Consider the following 22,649-nt stretch of genomic DNA (forward strand, 5'->3'; position numbering starts at 1 on the left):
AATACCTGCCAAGGTCTTTGCGGCTTAAGTTTGAAAGGACCTTCTTTATTGATATCCAGCAACATGAAGCTTTCTATTGCAATATAAATCTTCTGTACTAAGAAAACTCTGAATTATTCTGCCATGAAATGAACTTTATTTACTTTACCTCATCCTCGAGATACACCCACAGAAACGCATTTTTAGTCCACAGTGGAAAAAATAACTTCTGAATCAGAGTTCTGCTTAGCAGCTCTGTAGTCTATGTTTTATGTTGGTTAGATTTTTTTGAATGCTGGGGGAGGTAGGTGGTGGGTGTTTTGTTTCTTTGTTGTCTGGTTTTTGTTTGGTTTTGGTTTTGGGTTTTTGTTGTTTTTTTTGTTTGTTGTTTGGGGTTTTTTTGTCTGCTGTAGGTAGCCAAAACTTCTGAGATTTTTGGTACCAAAATGTTCTGGTCATCTAATGTATTGCTCTTTGTTCTCCTTTGCTGATCATCTCTGGCCAACAGCTAATATCAGGGAATACAGGAAAGCTTACAAACGAAGGGAGCTTTTATAAGTTGCAGTTCTCACTTGTTTCTCAAGCCTCTGTTACTGTGTTCTTTAAGCTACTCAATTAAATTTTTCTTGTGATAAGCAAGAGTGATGAAGTTAGAGCTTAGAGACAGAGAGAACTGATGTGCCTGGCTGCCAGTAGTGTTGTATTTGATTTGGAAAGTTACTGAATTTCACTGCTTCAGAAACATCCAAGTCTCCTGAACTCTGAACAACAGTTTAGACATTGTGTGATTCTGAAAACTGTCTGTAGTTGTAAGAAGCATTCTCTACATCTGTTTACACTTGATTCTAATGGTTAACCTTCACATCTACAGAGTTAGTATTGAAAAAACCCAAGCTTCTAAAATAAGGGTGTCGCTCTGTGGTTGCCAAGCAAATGGCATTGAGAAGATGACTTTGTCAGTACTGTAATGGCAGCTATGAAGTGCATGATCTCAGTACTCATTTTGCAGTTCACTTTGTTTGCTGGATTTATTTACTTGTGAGGAAGATGTAGACTTCTCCTGAGAGTAGGCATTGAAGTGTTATAAAACAGAATTGTTGCTACAATTGTGAGATTATTATGAACTGTATTAGTTAAATATAGGACTGTAATGTTAGTCTGCAGTCTGTGCTCAAACAAGAGATGAAATCATGAATAGAATCATACTGCTCACTGTAAATGAGTGCCTCAGCTTCACCTCTGACTGCATTTGTAGCCCTGGACTGGCTTTTCTTCCCTTCCTCTCACATGGGACACAGCTTCTAAGTACTCATTCTGGCTGTCAGCATTTTCTAAAATAGAGGCTTAATGATTTTAAATATCTCCTTTTTTTGACTTTGTTCTCTGTAGGGTTTAGGGGTATCTAGCATCTGCAATAGCAGGTATAAGGGCCTTTACAGTGCTATCTGTGTTAACTGAAGTTTTTTGAGTGCTGAAATCTCTGAACAGGGAATTTGGAAGTTGCAGCCCAAGAAGGTATACCACCTGAGCTTAGTTACTGTGTGTTACGGGGGTTGAGATGACATAGTCGGCTTCTGAGGAGAAAGCAAATCTATTTTGTGTTATGCAAGAGCTTATTACTTCTGTAAGGCACCCAACTGCTTCCAAGCTATGAACTGTGTTACATTTATGAAAATCTTGAAAATAGCCTGCCTTCCACAGTTAAGACATGCGTGTTTCTGGCTCATGACAGAAGTTCTTACTGTTATGGAGACCATACTTAAATGGACCTGCTCATATTACTGGCACACGAGAACGTCGGCTGAATAGTTATTTTTATTTTTTTTCCCCTTGAATATTTTATTTGTTTGTTTTTCAACAGTGACTGACTGAACACCTACATTGGGTAGAAATTGCTGTCAAATTCCAGTATAGCATAGTTTAGTGTCAGGTATGCTTTTTCAAGGTGATAGGTCTGAAAAATATTTCTGCAGAGGATTCACTTTGCTTTAGAATCATGGTCTTGTCAGCTATGGGTCAGATGAGGACTTCTCAATGAACCATGCTTAGGGCTGTCAGAAAGCTGGGAAAGAGAGGACAGGTTATATGCCTTTTTGGATTCTTATAGTAAAAGAGCGCAGTACTTCTGTGTTGTGAAATTGTTTATTTCCATTCTATTGCTCTGTATTCCAGACCAGTAGAGCTAGAGCATTAATCTGTAATTATATGGACTTGTATGTCCGCCTTCTGTTTAGTTGTGCTATGAAATTTTTAACAAAATCTTTATCTGTTAATAGTGACTCGAATAAATTCAATATTGGAGATCCACTAGAATAAACTAGTTCATTCTGCTGTTGTGTACCCCTGGAGAGAGACAGCAGTGATGTTTGAATTACTGGCTTCTCTGCAAAGTACCAGGGAGCAGACTCTCAGGCTTTGCAGTTATATTAGTGAAGAGGGGATTGATGTTTTTGTTTGTTTCCCTTCTCCATAGGTTGTTCCAACAATCCTGGAGAAATTTAAAGAGAAGAAACCTCAGGTAGTGCAGGCACTTCAGGAGGCCATTGATGCAATCTTTCTTACAGTAAGTAAGAGTGGAAATTTTCCCATTGTCTGAGAATTGGTCTCTGATTTGCTGTTCTCTTTACTGAAACTAATGGCTTGTTTATTCAACATTGTAGACCACATTGCAGAACCTAAGTGAAGATATTTTGGCAGTCATGGACAACAAAAACCCAACAATTAAGCAACAAACATCGCTTTTCATTGCAAGAAGCTTCCGACACTGCACACCTTCTACTCTGCCAAAAAGCCTGTTAAAACCTTTCTGTGCTGCACTTCTCAAGGTAAGGCAGGAAGAGTTGATACTTCTCTGTTCTGGGATAAGGACCCTTCTGGTAGTGCAAGAAGTAGTGCTATGTAGTCCTCAGAGTCAGTTTTGACTGATGTCAAACTTGAAAGTGGCTGTCAGTCAAGGGAACAATTTAATTTCCTTTTTCTTAGCTTTTCTGAAGCTGTAGACTCACTAAGTTTTTAATAGGTTAAGACAGCGATTTGCAACTATTAAAATTCCAGACACTTGCTTCTTGCAGACATTTCTAACAAGTTTTTGTTGGAATGCTACATCCCACTTACTGTGAGTAAAAGAACCATCAATTCATGCACAGCATTGACACTGGAGCATTTACCAGTGTAAATGATAATGATACATACTTTTTTCTTATTGCAAAATAGTCCTTTCCTTATTATGGGAGATTTCCCTGGCTTAAAAAATGGAGATTCGAACAAGACTGCAGAACTTTTAACTCCTTGTGAACTTTCATGGTGTTTCAGTATCTATTAAAGCATGAATGTTTAACCTCTTCTTGTGTGAAAGGCTCAAAGATGGGAACATGACTGTATCTTAGAAACTGTAGACTTGGTCAGTACATAGGAAAACCTTTTTCTTTGTGCAGTGGAGTGTTAAGGATTACGCTGTAGTAGATGTAGTTTTTAAAAAAGGGGAGGGGATTTATGTAGAAGATATTTAGATATGAACTGCAAGTCACATGACACAAGTTGTCTTTCTCTGCAGCATATCAATGATTCTGCTCCTGAAGTAAGAGATGCTGGATTTGAAGCATTAGGCACTGCCTTGAAGGTGGCTGGAGAAAAAGCTGTGAATCCTTTTCTAGCAGATGTAGACAAACTAAAGCTTGATCGGGTGAGTGTTGTTATAAATGTTGTAAAAAAGGCTCCATCTTTATCCATTTAAGATGCATCTTAGGCTAGAGAAGATGAAAGAGGATGCTTTAGCCTAGTGACTTCTAACAAAGATTCTTTTAAATTTATTTTTTACTTAAATTCTACTGATGTTGAAGGGAATCTGAAAATCTTATTTCTTCTAGATTATCAAGCTTTTTACTTCTCCTTAAAATGCACTAATACTCGTAACATTGCACCTTATTATTCTTATGTTAATTATGTTAAGTATCTGTTTGTTTTCAAGGCTGTATTATCTATGAGTGGGTTGTGAGATTTGGTTGTGGTTTTGGTTGGTTGTATGTGGGGCTTTGTTTTTGAACACTTTGTCTGTTGCCTGAAACAAGGTTTTAGGTCACAATCATATTACTAGACAGGATTTGGTATTAAAGACTTACTTTCCAACAACTTTGCTGGAACTTTTGCATAAGCTGACAGATGTGTTAACTGAATGAAGATTTTGTAATTTAAGGTGCTAAAAATTAGTCTTCAGAGCATCTCTAAATATCAGTAGGATGTCAATGCTCTCTCTGTGAAGAAATGCACTTTATTTTAAACTAGGAAAATTATTCTGGCAATACAGTCATGGCTGATGCCATTGACTGGTTAACCTTACTGTTGTAAGGAGTACAGGATAACAAAATTTTGCAAAGTAAACAACTTGAACTTTTCACATTTTTTCCAGAGTAGTCAAGTTTGAAGCACTGCTGGTGAAGGGACACTGTACATCCAATTGTCTTAGCTAAATAGCTTCTCCCCCCTCCCCTTTTCTTTTCCTGCTGCTTGGCAGATTAAAGAGTGCGCTGAGAAGGTAGAACTGGTTTATGGTAAAAAGACAGGAGGAGCTGCTGAGAAAAGAGAAGGCAAGCCTGTTGCTGGAAAGACTGCTGCTCTTCCAGGGCCTGGGGGAGATAAAGAAACAAAAGATGCAGCAACCAAAGCAGGACCACTGAAAAAAGCATCCGCTGTGAAGGTGGGAGATTGTCTGTGATTGCATCAAATAGTTACTGTAGATCGAAGGTGGACTGTTGAACATCCCCTTCCGCTGAGGTATCGCTGTCCTTTTGCAGGAGTAGGTGAGCCTATCAGCAAAAATAATCTGGGACTTTCTGAGAATGTACTTGATGAAATGTCAGTTTTTAATGATACAAACTGTATTGTCACTTATGTCTTAATACCAGGTTTTGATTTTGAAATAGTGATAAACCACTGGAGGCATTCAGAGGAGCCTCAGATGTTGTAACATTGATGTACTCTCTGGTGATATAGTAATACTTGGCTGGAGTCAACATCTCTTCTTGTAACTAGCAAGGTTACTGATTAAGTATTGGGTATTCTCTTCAGCAACATTTTTTTTTGTTCCTTTGTTTATTTTTAAATAATCTGAACCATTAGCCTATATTTCTTTAAAATAATTCTTTGGATTTTAAAAATTGACTTAAGTAGCACCATAGGTGGTCTTTGTAATATGCTACTTAGTTCTCCATGTGGGTTCCCCAGAAGTGACTAGTGGAATAAATCATGTTTTTTGAAATCTATTGATACTCTGGTAACCCGGGAAAGACAACCAGTTAGAAATTTATATTTTCCTGTGGATACTGATTAGATATTATAGATAAATTAATTATTTTCTGAACCTCACAAATACATACATTCTTTCCCATTTCATCCTTCATTGTTTTGTGTGTCCCTGTTTTTACTGTATGTGTTTCCTAAAACCTGTAGTCTGAAAGCAACATGAAATTAAATAAGCTTTAGCAGAAAACTATTTTGACTGTGGCTGTTATGCTACCAAAGAGATACATATTTTCTTGACATTAGAATATAGAAGTGTGGAAAAACAGCAGTTCTTTTTGATAGCCAAAATAGAGATATGTTTGATCTTGGCTAATTTATCCATTATCTTTCTAGTCTGGGGTCCCACCCAAGAAAGGCAAACCAGCTGCAGCTGCAGGTGCAGGCGGTGCTGGGGCTAAAGGCAAGAAGGGTCCTGAGACCAAAGAAATATTTGAGTCAGAGCTATCTGTGAGTATTCTGCTGTTCTCTGAAATATGAAGTCCTCTGTGATTACAGTTTTGGTAATCAGTTCTACAGCTACTATAAAATTTTTCACTGAAGTTGGAGAGGGGGAGGGTTTGTTGGTGGTAGGTTTTTTGTTTGGCTTTAAGGATTTTTTGTTAGGAGAAGGGAAAGCGATATGGATAAATTCGTAACTGGTGAAATGGATCTTTGGTAAATACAGTTGTTCTTCAGGCTGTTGTTGGTACCAGGCCATTTAAAACAGTAAGCAGTAAATCATGCTAATATAACAGGGTATATAATTGTCCCTGAACTAGGAAAAAATGAAAAAAGTAACGATATGACTACTTCATGCATAATTTAGGACTCAAGATTTGCTGGAGGTGTTTGGTATTAAAAGCCTGAGAATACATTCTTCTGGAATTTACATTAAAATCTGAAGCGAAATACAGTAATAATTAAATGAACTAATGCAAGTCTGTTCTGTGCTGTTCATATTAAGTTACATTTCAAGAAAATGACTGAATTCTCCATGTTAGTTGAGCATTTACCTACCTTCTTGGTAGGGAACCATGTAAGCTAAGGTATCTGTAAGTCAAACAGTAACAGAAAAAACTATTAAAGCTCTGCTAGATGTATCTGCAAGTTTTTTGCACTGTGAGTTATGCTTAGAGTGTTGTTTAGAATAAATAATTTCCATTATGTGTCCAGATTATGTTGCTAGTTATGGAGTGGACAATAACTATACAGTTCCTGAAGGTGATACAGACACCAGTGAAACAAGGGAAGTTATTTAGTAATAAAAACTTTAATTTTCCGTTTTCCTAAAATGGAGGCAGATGATGCCTTTTCCCATCCATCCTCATCAGCTACTGATTCATTGCTGTCAGTGTTTATTCAGACTTGGTACAAAATTATCATGCAGATTTTAGGTTAACTCTGCTTGATTTTATAACTAGATAGTGGATACTCAAGATTATTTTTGACTGTGTGCACAATTTATCATCCTTTTCAGGGATTACCTTTCTCTTGCAGTATGATTTAGCAGCTTCCTAAACCCACAAGGCCCCTAAACTGTAATCCATACAAAATCTTTCAACCTACAACAGAACCATTTTCATGTTTTGTAAATGCACTACAGTACAAGGGTCATTCCAGTATATCACCTGTCCTTAAGGCTGCTGCCCTCCTGAAGGGATACAGTGGGGTGTTAACCTTGTTCTGATCTGTCTGCAGATGGAAGTATGTGAAGAGAAAGCTGCTGCTGTCCTTCCAGCTTCTTGTATCCAGCAGTTGGACAGTGGTAACTGGAAAGAGAGGCTTGCCTGCATGGAGGAGTTTCAGAAGGTAAGTATGTAACAGTTGCTAAGAAGAGAGACAGGTAGGAAAAGCAAAACAAAGTAATAATTTCTTCAACTCTTTAGGCCTGGTAACTCTCCTGAAAGACATGCTAGTAGTAGTGGTATGTCAGCAATTCAGATGGATTAAGCAATACTTGCAAAAGCCAAGTGCCTTATTGTGGTTTAAGTTCCATAACAACAGTGGAGTGAGTATTTTAGGTTCATGTAGATAGTTACGCTTTAGTCAAAAATACTTGTATTTTGATGGAGGATTCTTAGAGGTCTTTTTAAAACTCCAAATAATTCTAAAGCTTGGTCTCAAAGATAGCTAGGTTTAAACAAAAGGTTTTGCAATGAATAGGCTAAATCTGTTGCAAATAAGTTCCTGCTTTTTGCGTGTGCAGCAATTGATTATAATAAAAATTTCAACTGGTAAATAATTCATGTTTGGAGCGTTATACAATACTAACAATCTTCACAGTGGTGAAGAGTGCTTCATGTAGTCACAAACAAAAAAAGCATCACATCTCACTCAAATGGTATCCATCAGAAGACCTTTGAGACTTCAGATTCAAAAAGGCTTCAGCTGCAGATGTACAAGTAGTTCATAGCACTACACCATTACAGTTATGACTGAATGTTAATGTTCTAGTGGAAAAAGTGGCTAACTTCAGTTAGGAAATGGTGACTGGCTGCAATGAAATGCTGCTGCAGAAGCCAGCTTATTCAAATGTAAAGATATACCAGTTTCAGTTGAATAAATAAGCCTAACAACAAGTAGAAAACAGTAATTTAGATTACATTCAGGCTGAATCTCTGCTGGTAGACAGCGTTCCAATGTGAAAGATGCGCAATATATTTAATCTTAAAAACCAAAAATAGCTTTTTGAGGGGTGGGTGGGTTGTTTGGGGTTTTTTGTTTGTTTTTAGTTAAGTGTTAAATTCTTAGGGCTGGTATGGCCAGTAGTGTTCATTAAGGACATTTGTTAAAGAACATATAAAGTGATGTGAATCCTATAGTTTAAATGTTGGCTCAGTCCCTGTAAATGGGCTCCTTGTAAAAGTGGGTCTTATAGTAAGGCTCTTGAGGTAAATTCTTATGCTGAGAATTTCTGCAACTTAATTCAGTATTAAGAAAATATTTAGAGGACAGTCTGTTTGAGTTTGAGTTTTGTATAATTTTTGACCCACTGGCTAACTTAATGTTTATCCATTAGGCTGTTGAGCTTATGGAGAGAAGTGAAATGCCTTGCCAAGCTCTAGTAAGAATGCTGGCCAAGAAACCTGGTTGGAAGGAAACGAATTTTCAGGTAATACATTATCCTTCAGTAACTAACAGTTCATTTTTTTGTTACTTAATGTGAGCTGTTTTTCCAATTAAAAGGCTGTAGGTGCATATGTCGTTGGTGATAGTCATAGCACCATGGCCACAGTTCTATCTGTAGTCAGTGAGACATATAAACTCTGAAATTAGGTTTTATTTCTGCTGACAGTTGAGAGTTGGATATCTTCAAACATTCTCTGGATGTATGTACATACATGTGTGTGAATTTACATGTGTGTGTGTATATATAAGTTCTAAAAGTAGATAACGGCTGCCCAGTGTTATTGTGTATATATAAATATAACAATACGCATTTGTGTGTGCACACAAATTTTTGTGTGTAATCACACAAAAACATAAATATGTGTGCATGTAAAATGTCTGTATACATTTGCATTTATCCCCAAATACATCTAATTTTTATATGTATCTATAGGTAGATAGAATTAAAAAATCACTCTAAGATACACAAAGACATGAGTAACTTTCTTGCTGTTGTGGACATTCTAGGTGATGCAAATGAAGCTGCATATAGTTGCATTGATTGCACAAAAAGGAAACTTCTCCAAAACTTCAGCACAGGTTGTGCTGGATGGTCTTGTAGACAAGGTCGGTGATGTGAAATGTGGGAGTAATGCAAAAGAAGCCATGACAGCAATAGCAGAAGCATGTCAGTTGCCATGGACTGCTGAGCAGGTGAGTAAGCAGTGTCCTTTCCATCTGAGGAGTAAATCCTAAATCTTTGATTTTTCTCTGTTGCTTGAAAGTTATTTGTTTGCAAGAGGGCTTGTGAGGTAGAAGAAGGTATGTTACTCCAAAAGCAGAAATAGAATCATAGAATGGTTTGAGTTGGAAGGAACCTTAAAGGTCATTTAGGTCCACACCCCTCTGCCATGGGCAGTGACACCTTCCACTAGACCAGGTTGCTCAAAGCCCCATCCAACCTGGCCTTGAACATTTCCAGGAATGGGGCATTCACAATTCCCCTTTCAGTTTAAAGCTGTTCCCCTTTGTCCTATCAATACATGCTCTTGTCAAGAATTTTCTTGTAGGCCCCCTTCAAGTACTGAAAGGCTGCAATAAGATCACTTTGGAGCCTTTTCTTCTTCAGGCTGAACTATTCCAATTCTGTCAGTGTTTCCTCATAGGAGAGGTGTTCCATCCTTCTGTCATCTTGGTGGCTCTTCTCTGGAGTTGCTTCATCAAGTCTGTATCCTTCCTGTGCTGGGGACCCCAGAGCTGGATGCAGTGCTCCAGGTGGGGTCTCAGAAGACCAGCGTAGAAGGGAAGAATAATCTCCCTTGACCTGCTGGCCACGCTGCTTTTGAGGCAGCCCAGGACATGATTGGCTTTCTGGGATGAACATGCACATTGCCAGTTCATGTCCAGCCTCTTGTCCACCAACACCTCCAGGTCTTCTTTGGCAGGGTTGCATTCTCACTCTCCCCCTTAGCTGCTACTGATACCAGGGGTTGCCCTGACCCAGGTGCAGCATCTTGCACTTGGCTTTGTTGAACCTCATGAGGTTCCTATGGACTCACTTCTTGAGCTTGTCCAGGTCCCTCTGGTGGCATCCCATCTTTAAGGCTTGTTGATTGCACCACACAACATGGTTCATCTCAAACTTGCTGAGGGTGCACTCAGTCCCTTTGTGTTGTTGATGAAGACGTTAAATAGCATTGGTCCCGGTACAGACCCCTGAGGGACACCACGCGGGACACCACGCGTCACTGATTCTATCAGGACCCTGAGCCATTGGCCACTACCCTGTGGGTGCAACTGTTCAAACAATTCCTTATCCACAACAGTCCACCCATCAAATCCATCTCTCTGCAATTTAGAAGCGTGTTGTGGGGGATCATGTCAAAGGCCTTACAGAAGTTCAGATAGATGGCATCTGTAACTCCACTGGTGTAGTCACTCCATCATAGAAGGCCTTCTATGGTTGGTCAGGCAGGACTTGCTCTTGGTGAAGCTGTGCTGGCCGTCTCAGTCACCTCCTTGTCCTCCATGTGCCTTAGCACACGTCTAGGAGGATGTGTTCCATGATCTTCCAACGTCAGTAATAATGAGAAATTCACCAGTATCTCTTTTAATACTGCTAGAGCAGTCTGTAATAAAGGTGTCTCTGGCTGCCTTTAAGTATTTCAGGAACTTGTGGTTCACTTCACTTCCAGTTGTTTTCTACTACAGTGATACAATTGCTTTTTCCTCCTATGTTAGTCCAGCCTTTTCTGTTCACTTGCAATGCCCTGTGTTTTTTGCGGGTGTCTTTTTTATTACAATGCTTTGTCATCTGGTTTGTCAGTGAAAATTTATACCTAACTCTCTTCCGTTCCAGGTTGTGGCTACGGCTTTCTCTCAGAAGAATCCTAAAAACCAGTCAGAAACTTTGAACTGGCTTTCAAATGCAATTAAAGAGTTTGGCTTTTCTGGGTAAGTCTTTTAAGTAAATTGAGAAGAGACACTCTAATGAAAATATTTGTAATCTAGGACTAAGATTCTCTTCATCTGAACTCTTGTTCCTTAAACTCTGATGCTAGCTCTAATTGTGTAAATGAAAGTATCTGACATTATTAGTGGAATGGGATGTGATTACGTTACAAGATCACTTGACCTTCTCTGAGGAGCATTTTCTTAAACTTGAGGTACTATAGGTGTGGGGTGGGCAAAGAGCTGTAGCGTTGCATTTCTGTTATGCTGCTTGGATACACACTTGCACCCAGGTGGTTCACTATGTTTTATAGTTAAAAAAAACAACAAACCAAATCTGACAGCTACGAAGAGTATTAATTACTCTCCAGGGAGACATTTTGATGCTGATAACAGGATGAAGATTTAGCCAACACAATAGCAGTTATATCTGGCTCTGTGAGGGTAAGAAATGGGTTCTCCATCAGAACCAGGGATAGCATTCTTAAATTTTTATCGGTCTCTTAACTGAATGTGATCAAGCATACGTAATACAGTGTACTGTTGAGAAGAAAATTTCTAAGCAGTGAAGACTTCAAGTATCAATTTGACTAATTGGGCAGTTACAATGCCTGTCTTTAAGGTATTTTGCAGCTATTAAATGGATAAGTCTGGAAAGTAAACTCTTTTCTTTGGCAAATTCCCCAAAAAGTATGTATTTACAGTCGGGTAACGTGTGTGTAGATATGCTACTAGAACAACACTGTTTGAGGCTACACAGATGGTATAGAAGGTTCAGAAATCGAAACCTTCCTTTATTTCTCCTGCAAATTTATTTTTTATATTCATGCCTTTTTCTGGAAGATCCTGAGCCTGACTAACAAAACAAAAAAAAACCCCACAATAACAGCAAACCCTCCCCTTTATTATGTAGCCGTGTTTCAGGTGCTTAAAATTATTCTAAATTCTTTCATCAGTATTTCAGTCCTAGCAGTTATGTAGCAGGTGATGTAGTTTAAGGAACTTTCTAGCTGTAATAATAGTTGGCTTTGATATAGATTATCATATGTTTACTGTATTGATTTTCATACATAGACTATTCTCCAAACCGCTCTCTTTCAGTAGTTATTTAAATAGCAACTATCTACACTATACCTGTGATGATATTTTATAGGTGCAAATATCTTCTTCACATAAGCAAGTAGTATAAATCTGTCTCCAGGTATTTTTTTTCTTTAACATGTTGTGATGATTTTCTTTGTTGTTGGTGTTTCCTGTGTTGCATTTTGTTTATGGCAGAAATCTTTCTCCCACAGACTGAACGTCAAAGCTTTCATCAGTAACGTGAAGACAGCTCTTGCTGCAACTAACCCAGTGAGTAAATTTAGAACATTAATCCTGAATTATTAGCAGTCCTTAATCTGAAGACTTGAGTGGTTTTGTCCTTTTTCTGGCAGGCTGTGAGGACTTCTGCCATTACGTTGCTGGGAGTAATGTATCTTTATGTGGGACCTCCTCTGCGAATGTTTTTTGAGGATGAGAAGCCAGCCCTTCTCTCCCAGATAGATGCAGAATTTGAAAAGGTATGAAGTGTAGCTCTCTTACTAGCAAGTATCATTAAAACTACTTTAAGACTTCAGTAGCTGAAATCTGTAGTAATGTTATGGTCTAACCCGTGTTTTTGTAAGTGAACCAGATTTTTTAAGGCAGTGCATGAAAGCTGCATGTCATTATGTCAATAGTCACATTTTTCATTACAAACTTCAAAAGTTCCTGGTTTTGTTTGAATAGCGTAATGTTATAGAAGTCTCTCTTCCCGAGCCAGTGCATTTGTATTGTGCAAGGGGTTTTATTTTTAAGGTCAAATGAAAAATTGTAAAATAGCTGTTTCTGATTTTTGCTTTGCTTGCAGATGCAAGGCCAGACAGCACCAACTCCGACTCGTGGAATTTCCAGGCACAGTGCAGGAGGTGGGGATGATGGTGAGGAAGAAGAACAAGAGGAAGTTGGGAATGATGTTGTGGATCTCTTGCCAAGAACAGATATTGGGTAGGTTTGGATTCTGCAGCCTGAAGACCTACTTTCACTGCAATTCAAAACTTTGTGTTTATAAACTTTGTAAGCAGAATTCTGTGGTGTTGAAGCACTCAAATACTAATAGATAGATAACTAAGAAAGTGGGCTTTTTACCTGTTTTTCTCCTGCAGTGATAAGATCACAGCTGAACTAGTGTCTAAGATTGGGGATAAAAACTGGAAGATCAGAAAGGAAGGTCTAGATGAAGTGACAAGCATATTAAATGAAGCCAAGTTCATACATCCAAACATAGGAGAACTTCCAGCTGCTCTGAAGAATCGTCTCAATGACTCCAATAAAATCTTGGTATGTTTTCCAAAATCCTGTTTCAGCTGATTCCAGCTTAGAACTTCAGTTATTTATGATTTCTGAACCTTGCTTAGTACTTGATCTGTTACAATGTCATGAAATCAACAACTGGAAAACAGTGTATTGTATGTTTCTAAATCATATATTTGCCTATTTTTATAAATATTTGCCTTTCTTTTTATTTAAAAAAGCCTTTGAAAAAAGGAAAATCTGTCTTTACTCTGAGTGTAAAGTAAGCAAATCTTCAAATAAGTTTGAGTAATTGCTTCACTTTTGAGAAAAGTGAATTGTCTGTTGTTTAAAAATATTTTTAGTTGAAATTTAATTTGCTCAGAATATGGAAGTATTTTTAATTTATTTGTGTGATGAATTTGAAGTCTGGAATAGGTGTCATTAAGCAGGCATTCTAAAGTAAAAATCTAGTGTTTTAGTAAAGTAAAAAAAAAAAGTAAAAACCATCAGTGTTGCTTTTCCCCATATAACTTGGAGTTTTTGTAGACGTGCTTGTAACACTGTTTTTCTTTAAAACCTTTTTTTCTTTATGTGCAGGTGCAACAAACACTGAGCATTCTTCAGCAGCTAGCAACAGCAATGGGCCCCAATATCAAACAGCATGTGAAAAATTTGGGGATTCCTGTAATTACAGTCCTAGGAGATAGTAAGGTAGGACAGTCATCAAGATCTCTTTGCCTTTTTGCATATCTGATCTATGTCTGAAAGTAACTGTTGCTATTTGGACTTGATTTTAAGAGGTGGATGGCAGTTTAAACTTTCTTTGGAAGCTTACACATTTTTTTGAAAAGTTCTTGCCTGAATGACAGCATATTATCCAAATATGAATTTGTACCTGAATATATATTCTACTTGAGCTGTAGTCTCCTGCTTGTAACTAAACCCAGTCAGTGTCATAATTTGACTTTTAAATGAAACGTGGTGAGTGTATGCATATTTTCTAGTGCTGCAAGTACACTACCTTAGGCACTAAGCCAGTTTGCTTGGTAAAGGTGCTTTTAGCATATCACTGTGGATCCCAGTATACATTGTTATTGTCTTTTCACTGTGTAGGAGACCTGTAGGTAGACACAGGACACTCACAACTGACACTGAAGCTTGTATAATGTCAGTGTCAAGCTTGTCAGGATGCTATGTCAAGATCAGAGCTAGGGCCATGGGAAAGAGCTAATTTGAAGTAGTAGAGGAAAGAAGTTTGGGAAGGTGCCGATGTCTTGTGCCAGAAGTCGCGGGCAGTTATGAGGTGGCATACTTCAGCTGTCTCCACTCTAAATGTGAGTAGATTGGATCTGCCTGTCCCAAGCAACGGAGGACTAGGACTGGTCCTAGGGCTGGATAAAAAAACTCCTGGTTGCATTGTTTTGTCTTTTAAGAGTCTTCAAGAACTGAGATTTTACGTGACTGTTGAATTCTTCTTTTGTTCACCAGTTATCTTGAGGTAACATCAAACTCCCTTTGTAGAGTCATAGAATTGTTTAGATGGTCTGTAGGGTTATCTTCCAACCTAGTTCCAACCCCACTGCCATGGGCAGACACTTTCCTCTAGACCAGCTTGCTTAAAGCTATGCCTGGTACTTCAGTTCCAAGTACATGGTTTAGGGATAAGACTAATTGTGATTAACTTAGTGTTGCTGAAATGAGTAATACCAATGTTACTTGTAAGAACTATAATGCTGTTCATTCAAACATTTTTACAGTAGTATTTTTTTAAGTACTGCAAGTGCAAGATTTAACTAGTTTATCAAAGTTATCCAGCTTTTGAGGATGAGGATGGTCCTTTCTGCACCCTGCTTCAATATGTTTATAGTGGACCCACTGAATAATTGAGGAAAGCCAACAGCTTGTAGCATGAGTGAAGCATTAAATTTGGGTGATGGGGAACCAAGGTCTTGCCAGAGAGGCTGATGAGCATCTGTTTATCTGCAGCACATGATTTGTTTCTTTTCCTCAATGAGCCTGAAGATGGGCCAAGTTATTTGCAAGGATGCTCACTACTTATTTACATATATGCCTGAATGTTACCTCTGCATTTAATATTGATTTATACTGAACATAAATGAATCTGTCACATTACCAGTTTCCTCGTAAATTCTGCGTGCAGTAGAGGGTCATATATAGAGTCATGTCTACACTGATAACATTTTAAAGAACTGTGGTTGTTAGGTATTCCATCTGGCTTCTCATAACTTTACATAGTTCTTTCAAAAAAGGGCGCTGTTCTAAATTTTGCTTGGAAAAAACCCTAAATATGGAAATTGGTAGGAGTTAGAGGGCTTTCCCTGTTCCTGACTTGACTTTTGCTCATGTATGTCCTAACTAAGAGTGCCCTAATAGCAGGCTCTGTAACCCACCTGCCTTGATTCATTAATGTGCTGTAGGATAGATAAGTATAATGTCTGATTTGGTGATTGCTGTAGCTGATACCATCACTAAAACTAAATTCTTCCGAATCTTAGACTTCTCAAGCAGTGAATAAAAAAAGAGATTTCAAAGTGCATGATGTGAAAGCTTTTTCCTTTCATAGGAAGGATGATTGTTGCCTCTTCTGTTGTAAACTTCTGACCCCTCTTTACGTTTATTCTTCTTAAATCTTGTTCTTGCTGCAGAATAACGTTCGTGCTGCTGCACTAGCAACTGTGAATGCCTGGGCTGAACAAACTGGCATGAAAGAGTGGTTGGAAGGGGAAGACCTGTCTGAGGAGCTCAAAAAAGAAAATCCTTTCCTAAGACAAGAGGTAGGCTTCTGTCAAGTAAACTTCTTGTGTGTCTAATCAAAATAACCTTATGTTCTATGGACTGTTTATCTATGCAGACTGAAATGGCACAATGCTACAATTGTATGAGAAAACAAGTAGCTGAATCTCTGTACTGACATAAAATTGTTAAACCTCAGAAGGCTAATAACAAGCTTTCTTCCTGCATGCTAGCTGTCATTCAGTGCCTCTAAAATGAAACTTTTGTCTATTTTGATTAGCATTTTAAGTGCTAGTGTGTTTTCCCTCAAATTCACCATGGAACAGAACTGGAGTCATTAAAAAGAGCAGATGGAATTCTGTTGCTTTCAAAAGCAACAACCTTTACAGTTTTAAGAGACTATGCTTCAAGTTTTAAGATAGATGTGTATTAACATATTGTACTCAACTTTTTATTTTTGTAATTGCTAACATCAAAGTTGATGTTAGTTATGAATATTTGTCTGAAGAAAGTTTGGGCTGGGTTTTTCCTACTCACACAGAGTTGTGCGAGGGACTACTATTCAGTCTTGTGGCCTGACAGAGCAGTGTTAACACTTCTTCAAAAGCTTTTATTTTAAAACTTTGTTTCAGCTTCTTGGTTGGTTGGCTGAGAAGTTGCCTACCCTCCGTTCTGTTCCTTCTGACCTACTCTTGTGCGTGCCTCACCTGTACTCCTGCCTTGAAGATCGAAACGGGGATGTGCGCAAAAAGGCACAGGATGCCCTGCCGTTCTTTATGATGCATCTTGGCTTTGAGAAGATGGCAAAAGCCACTGGCAAGCTGAAGGTATTTCTGTCACAAAGATTAGATAATGTGACCTTGAATGAGTGAATATTAACAAGTCACATTCACAGTCTCATGATATGCTGTCCTGAGTCATGTAAGCTTGTCTGCATCAAATATTTTCAGGGGGCTGAAAATAGTATCAGGAGGCTCTACTTCAGAAATGATTACTGCCACTATAGGCTTATCACTTCAAGAGCCTGATATTTATTCACTCTTCATTTCTTCTGAAAAAAAAAATCACCTGCAGAAAGCTTCCATACCAGTTACTGTCCCACTGTATGCTTTCGTGCTCATACTTCAGATGGCTTCTAGCAGTTTGGTCTGGTTTATGAACCTTTGAGTGAAGAATAATTGTAGGACATTCCATTGACTTCATAGGACCACTCACCTAGAACAGATTGGTACTGCACATGTTTCCCACAGGACTTGCAGAAGAAACTTAATAAAAAGATGTTTTATCTCAGAACAAAAGTATCTGAGAACATTGATGTTTTAAGATAAGCATCCTGGAAAGTAGTAAACAGAGAATAGCTTGTTTCAAACTATTATTGTTTTCCTTGTCTGTGGCTTGTTTATTAGTAGATTAGTGATAGTCATTGCTAAATTTATCACTCCTTTTTTCCCCCTTTTTTTTCTCTAGCCAACTTCCAAAGACCAAGTACTGGCCATGCTTGAGAAAGCCAAAGCCAACATGCCAGCCAAACCAGCTCCCCCTGCTAAATCATCTTCCAGAGTGGTAGGGGGAACAGCTCCAGCCAAATTCCAACCTGCATCAGGTAACCTCTCTTATATTCTGGGAAACATCTGAGAAAAGGGTGGGTTTTGAAGCTTTTTGACATTCCAGAGGAAGAAACATACTTAGCTGGAGAAGAGGAATTCAGCATAGTTAGGGTTACAAAGAACTGTGTAATCTAGTGAGTTCTGTCTGCAGTTCTGGCCTTTCTTGCAGTTGAATCAGCTTCCAGTGTAGGAGGGTGCTTCCTTTCCACACAGCCATCTGTCAGCTGCTATTTGAAAATTTGAAAATATCTACTTGGTATTGAAGTTAAAACCCATGGGCTGCAGGGGGAGGCTTTTAGTAATACTAATCTGATTTTAATATAATATGATTTTTAAATGTTTTCACATTATTTTTTATCTAGACTACTTCTTCAGTGTAGTTTACTCTGGGACTACCAGATTGCTTCTGCTGATGCAAAAGAGGGTAATGGGATTAGGGGACAAGTGATTTGAAGAAGCAGTCCTGTCTTACTGCTCTGCTGGGGCTAGCTTGCCTGCTCAAACCAGGTGCAACTACAGCTCTAGACATTAGCCTGGAAAGTATATGTCTGTGCATTTGTAAATTGTTTTGAAAATGACAAATTTGCTACCATAGTATGATATTAATTATGAGAACTTTGTATGCTAACATGGAATTTAAGGGACCTCCTCTGTGGGTCTAAAATCCTCAGACATCTGTGTAATAAGTATATTGTATCCATGAACAGTTTTTCTTCTGTTCTTAGAACAGAAAATTGATAACCTAAAATGGGCTTGAAGATAGCTTGAAATGGTCTATTGTTTCTCTAGCATTTGCTGATGACTTGGGGTCTAATACCATGGAATCCAAGCCTGATCCCAAAAAAGCCAAAGCAGGAGGACTGTCCTCTAAAACTAAGGTATGTCAGTTTTATTTTGTATAAAGTCAGTTCCATGAAGTTAATAGCTGTGATTTGTTAATCTGTTATGGGTAGAAGAATATAGTCCTTGAGCTCTAAAGTGATAGGTGTTCCTGTATCACTTACCCAATCACAGCTGTTGTCATTTTCTATTTAATTCTTAAAGTCTGTGTTGTCAAAAATGCGGTCTTGTGAGAGACTCAATCTGTCTGAAATCTGCTTGGCCTCCTTGATTCTGTGCTATAACACTTCCAATGTTATACTTTAACATTAATTTTGAACCCATGTATCAAAAGAAATTTGTCTCTGCCTTAAAATATGAAGGGTAATATGTTCTCAATCACTAGTGAAAAAAGGGAAGGAATATGCTTGAAAGCACAATAATCTCAATTGATTACAGTCAATTTGTGGTTAGGTTTTTCTGTTTTGCTTTACAGTAATTTTTTTGCTATTAACTTTAAAGTTTGTCCTGTGGGTATAACTAAAAATAACCTGAATTATTCTACAGCCCTGTTGCCTCCATTGTCTGAAGTAGTGCTATAACAAGAACATTTGATGTAGGTCCATCTTAATGGCAAGAATGAGAAAAGCAGACCTTGAAAGATATTGCAGATTTGCTGAAGTCGATGTGGTGTTCTGTCAAGAGTTCAGAACTGGGATTGTAGAGTTAAGGCCTTTGCTGCAAATGCATTAAAAGGTTTGGAATGGTAACTCTTAAGGGTAAATAGCTGTCTAACAACAAAGACTTTTCTGTGGCTTATTTACAGCAGTCAAATGTTAATAGCAATATATCCAAGGGTAATGCCAGCCTGCCCAAAGCTAATACAAGCCTCAGCAAAGGCAGTTCAAGTCTGACAAAGAGCCAGTCTATCAAACAGGTACCACGTTGGATTTTAGGGATGTGTGGGTGACTAGCACACTGGTTGAGTGATGTGTCATACTTCACAGGGTACTACTGTGCACACTGTCATGGGTATTGCTTCCACAGCAGCAGAGCACACACTTTTAAAATTCTAATCAACATTTTTCTTTCAGCTTCTCTCTGGCTCTTGTATACATAGGCAGCATGAGATTGGCTGGTATCTAATGCTTGCAATTGCTGGGACTGAGGCACATATATGTCTTGTGTTGCCTGTTAATACTATGCTTTTTTCAGGGTATACAAGGGAAGAAAGTGCTAAGCAAGCCTAATTTGAAGGAAGACGATGACAAATCAGGTCCTATTTTTATCATAGTCCCAAATGGGAAAGAACAGAGGATGAAAGAGGAGAAAGGTCTGAAGGTGAGAAAAATTGGAATGTATTCACAAGTTTTGAAGGAGATTTTTTTTAATGGCATTTGTTAGTTTTTAATTTAGAATAAAATGTACTATGGCATGAAAGTGCTAGTCACTGTCCATCTCTTGGACTGATTACCTGATTCTTCAGTTGAATTTTAGAGGTCAATATCTGGCTTACTGTGATGTTTCTCTTCTGATTTCCAAATTTTGTAGATATGGGGCTTTTATGACAGTGTATAAATGCTGAAAATTTGTGAAGGATCATTAAGCTCAGTCAGCTGTTTTCAGGTACAATCAGAGTTCTAGGATACATTGTAAATGCTTTAATTTACTTATTTTGAACAGCCCTACTTAGCAATTCTTAGGGAAATTCTGTTACTGAAAACATGCATGTTATTTGTGACTTGCTAGTAGATAGGCCTGTCTGTAGCTTAAAAACAACTACTTCAAGTGATAATTATTAAGATGATGGCCTAAAGATAACTAGTCCACATGAAGAAAATTTTTCGCGTAAGAGAAGGTGAGCAAACACCCCTGATTTTTCCTGTTACTTATTGACAATAAGAAGACTTTGAAAACAGATTCTAAAGCAGAACTAAAAGATATACAATCAGCAGAGTCTTTCAGGAAGAAAATGTATTGCTTACTTCGAGTTTTAAATGCTGCCTTTTACAGGTGTTAAAGTGGAATTTCACTACTCCCCGTGATGAATATATTGAACAGCTAAAAACTCAGATGTCCACTTGTGTGGCCAAATGGCTACAGGATGAGATGTTTCATGCAGACTTTCAGCACCATAACAAAGCACTGGCTGTTATGATTGAGGTGAGTTTGTGTCTGTGGTAGTAGATGATGTGCTATAGAATTATTCTCTGCTATGGCAGATTCTGCTTGAATTCAAATCAAATAGGATTACTCTGAGGAGTCAGGAGTCATTGTTCTGTGAAGTTGAAACCTAAACATATATAGAAATATATATGGTGAAGTTGGTATTAATACTGTTTCTTGGGAGAAGGGAAAACTTCCTCACTAGAGACTTCTATTAAAATTTCAGAAAAGCTGTATAAGTTAAAAGTGAGTACTTATGGTTCTGAGAATTGACTAATAAATGTAAACTATCTTATCAGACATAGCTTAGCTTATTCTCTGTTCTGTTCTTGAACTCTGTGTATGTGTGTCATTGTGCATAACCTTTTTTCTTTTTTTCTTCCCTCAAGCACTTGGAGAGTGAAAAAGACGGAGTCATCAGCTGCCTGGATTTGATCTTAAAATGGCTTACCCTGAGGTTCTTTGATACCAACACAAGTGTTTTGATGAAAACACTTGAATATCTTAAATTGCTTTTCAATATGCTGAGTCAAGAAGAGTATCACCTCACTGAAAATGAAGCATCCTCTTTCATTCCATATCTTATCCTGAAGGTACAATTTATTTTACACAAACTAACCTTATTTTTCATGAGTAATATAGCAGGAACCATCAAATACTGCAATACGTTCATTCTAAATATATTGTGAATAGAGTTAAATCCACTTGGCTGCTGGTCATGAGTAGTGTTCCCCAGGGCTCAGAGTTGGGGCAGTCCTGTTTAATATCTTCATCAGTGATTGGGCAGGAGTGTTAATCTGTTGGAGGGTCAGAAGGTTCTACAGAGGGATCTGAACAAGCTGGATAGATGGACCGAGGCCAGTTGTATGAGATACAACAGGCCTAGTTTTTTAGCCTGGAGAAAAGGAAGCTCGGGGCATATCTAGTGCTCTGTATAACTACCTAAAAGGAGGCTGTAGTGAGGTGGGTGTTGGTCTCTTTTTTGCTAAGTAGCAAGTGAATAAGATGAGAGAAAACAGCATCAAGTTGTGCCAGGAGATGGCTATGTTGGATATTAGGGAAAACTTTTTCACCAAACAGCTGGTCAAGCATTGGAACAGGCTGTCTAGGGAAGTGGTTGAGTTTCCATCAGTGGAGGTATTTAAAAGATATGTAGATATGGCACTTAGAAGCCTGCATATTTCCCTTTAAAAGACATTGACCAGAAAGGAATTTTGCCTTGAGAATAAATCTGGCTTGCCTAACATTATTTAAAATAGTGAAATAGTGTCATGAGACTGTTTAAAATATCTTATATTTCTTCTCTTCTTTTTCTTTTATTAATTTTCCGTTAGGTAGGAGAACCGAAAGATGTCATCCGCAAAGATGTACGTGCCATTCTGAACAGGATGTGTCTCATCTATCCAGCCAGCAAGATGTTCCCTTTCATCATGGAGGGAACAAAATCCAAAAACTCAAAACAACGTGCAGGTGCGAAATGGCGGGTTGAACTGGGCTTATTTGAATTTGCTTTGGTTTGTGTCTTGAAAAACCCAGCATAAGAGTGTTGGGTGGGATGTGAGATTTGTCTGCATGTGGCATTTTATGCAGATGTTCGTAAGTGTTTAGAGGATCAGATTTTAAAGTATCATATTGCTTTTTGTTTTGGTGTCTCTGTACCTTCCAAAGATGAGCAGTCTCTCGTTGCTATCAGTATTAAGATTGTGTCTTCCTTGAGTAGGCTTGTTTTCTTAGTGAAACAGTGCTGGGGAGAAGGGTGACAATACTCTTGTCCTAGTCACCAAGGGAATCAGTTAATCTGATCAACAAATGTCTCTACATTGCACATTTGTCTCAGCACAAGTAAGGTCTGTAATGAAGGTAAGATGCTTGAACTACAAACAGCTCCCTAGTCACCTTGAAAATATCTTATCCTGGTATAACGTGGAAGTTAAATTCTCTACATAATATAGCATTGCAAGCTCACAACTGTCTAAACTATCTAGATGTGAAGTTAACTGTAACATTGCTCATATATGGTAACAGGAAGTCTTTGAAGGGTATAGGGCTGACTGACAGCTTTATCATACTCTGTCTGTGTGAAGTAGTCTGAACCTGTAGTTTACTTTTATTCATCAATATTTATTATTTATTCATCCTGTAAATCACCTGGACTGTGTCTGTCATCAGCTT

The 22,649-nt window shown here is 38.1% G+C and overlaps 1 protein-coding gene across 5 annotated transcripts in view; it reads left to right on the top strand.

The window, feature by feature from the left end:
- The window catches only part of CKAP5 (cytoskeleton associated protein 5), a 54,713-nt gene that overhangs the window by 18,487 nt on the left and 13,577 nt on the right, over positions 1-22,649 (top strand). For all 5 annotated transcript variants that reach the window (XM_027705520.1, XM_027705544.1, XM_027705536.1 and 2 more), the window contains exons 10-31: positions 2,453-2,542; positions 2,640-2,804; positions 3,533-3,661; positions 4,490-4,672; positions 5,611-5,724; positions 6,955-7,065; positions 8,276-8,368; positions 8,893-9,078; positions 10,724-10,818; positions 12,111-12,168; positions 12,252-12,377; positions 12,707-12,843; positions 13,002-13,176; positions 13,729-13,842; positions 15,798-15,926; positions 16,518-16,712; positions 17,353-17,488; positions 18,282-18,370; positions 19,527-19,652; positions 20,325-20,474; positions 20,867-21,070; positions 21,812-21,947. In XM_027705520.1, coding sequence (XP_027561321.1) covers positions 2,453-2,542; positions 2,640-2,804; positions 3,533-3,661; positions 4,490-4,672; positions 5,611-5,724; positions 6,955-7,065; positions 8,276-8,368; positions 8,893-9,078; positions 10,724-10,818; positions 12,111-12,168; positions 12,252-12,377; positions 12,707-12,843; positions 13,002-13,176; positions 13,729-13,842; positions 15,798-15,926; positions 16,518-16,712; positions 17,353-17,488; positions 18,282-18,370; positions 19,527-19,652; positions 20,325-20,474; positions 20,867-21,070; positions 21,812-21,947 — 2,941 coding nt within the window. The remainder of the gene's footprint in view (positions 1-2,452; positions 2,543-2,639; positions 2,805-3,532; positions 3,662-4,489; positions 4,673-5,610; positions 5,725-6,954; positions 7,066-8,275; positions 8,369-8,892; positions 9,079-10,723; positions 10,819-12,110; positions 12,169-12,251; positions 12,378-12,706; positions 12,844-13,001; positions 13,177-13,728; positions 13,843-15,797; positions 15,927-16,517; positions 16,713-17,352; positions 17,489-18,281; positions 18,371-19,526; positions 19,653-20,324; positions 20,475-20,866; positions 21,071-21,811; positions 21,948-22,649) is intronic.

This window comes from Neopelma chrysocephalum, unplaced genomic scaffold (assembly GCF_003984885.1).
Source record: "Neopelma chrysocephalum unplaced genomic scaffold, ASM398488v2 Primary Assembly neopelma1_24, whole genome shotgun sequence".
In the NCBI taxonomy this organism is placed as follows: domain Eukaryota; kingdom Metazoa; phylum Chordata; class Aves; order Passeriformes; family Pipridae; genus Neopelma; species Neopelma chrysocephalum.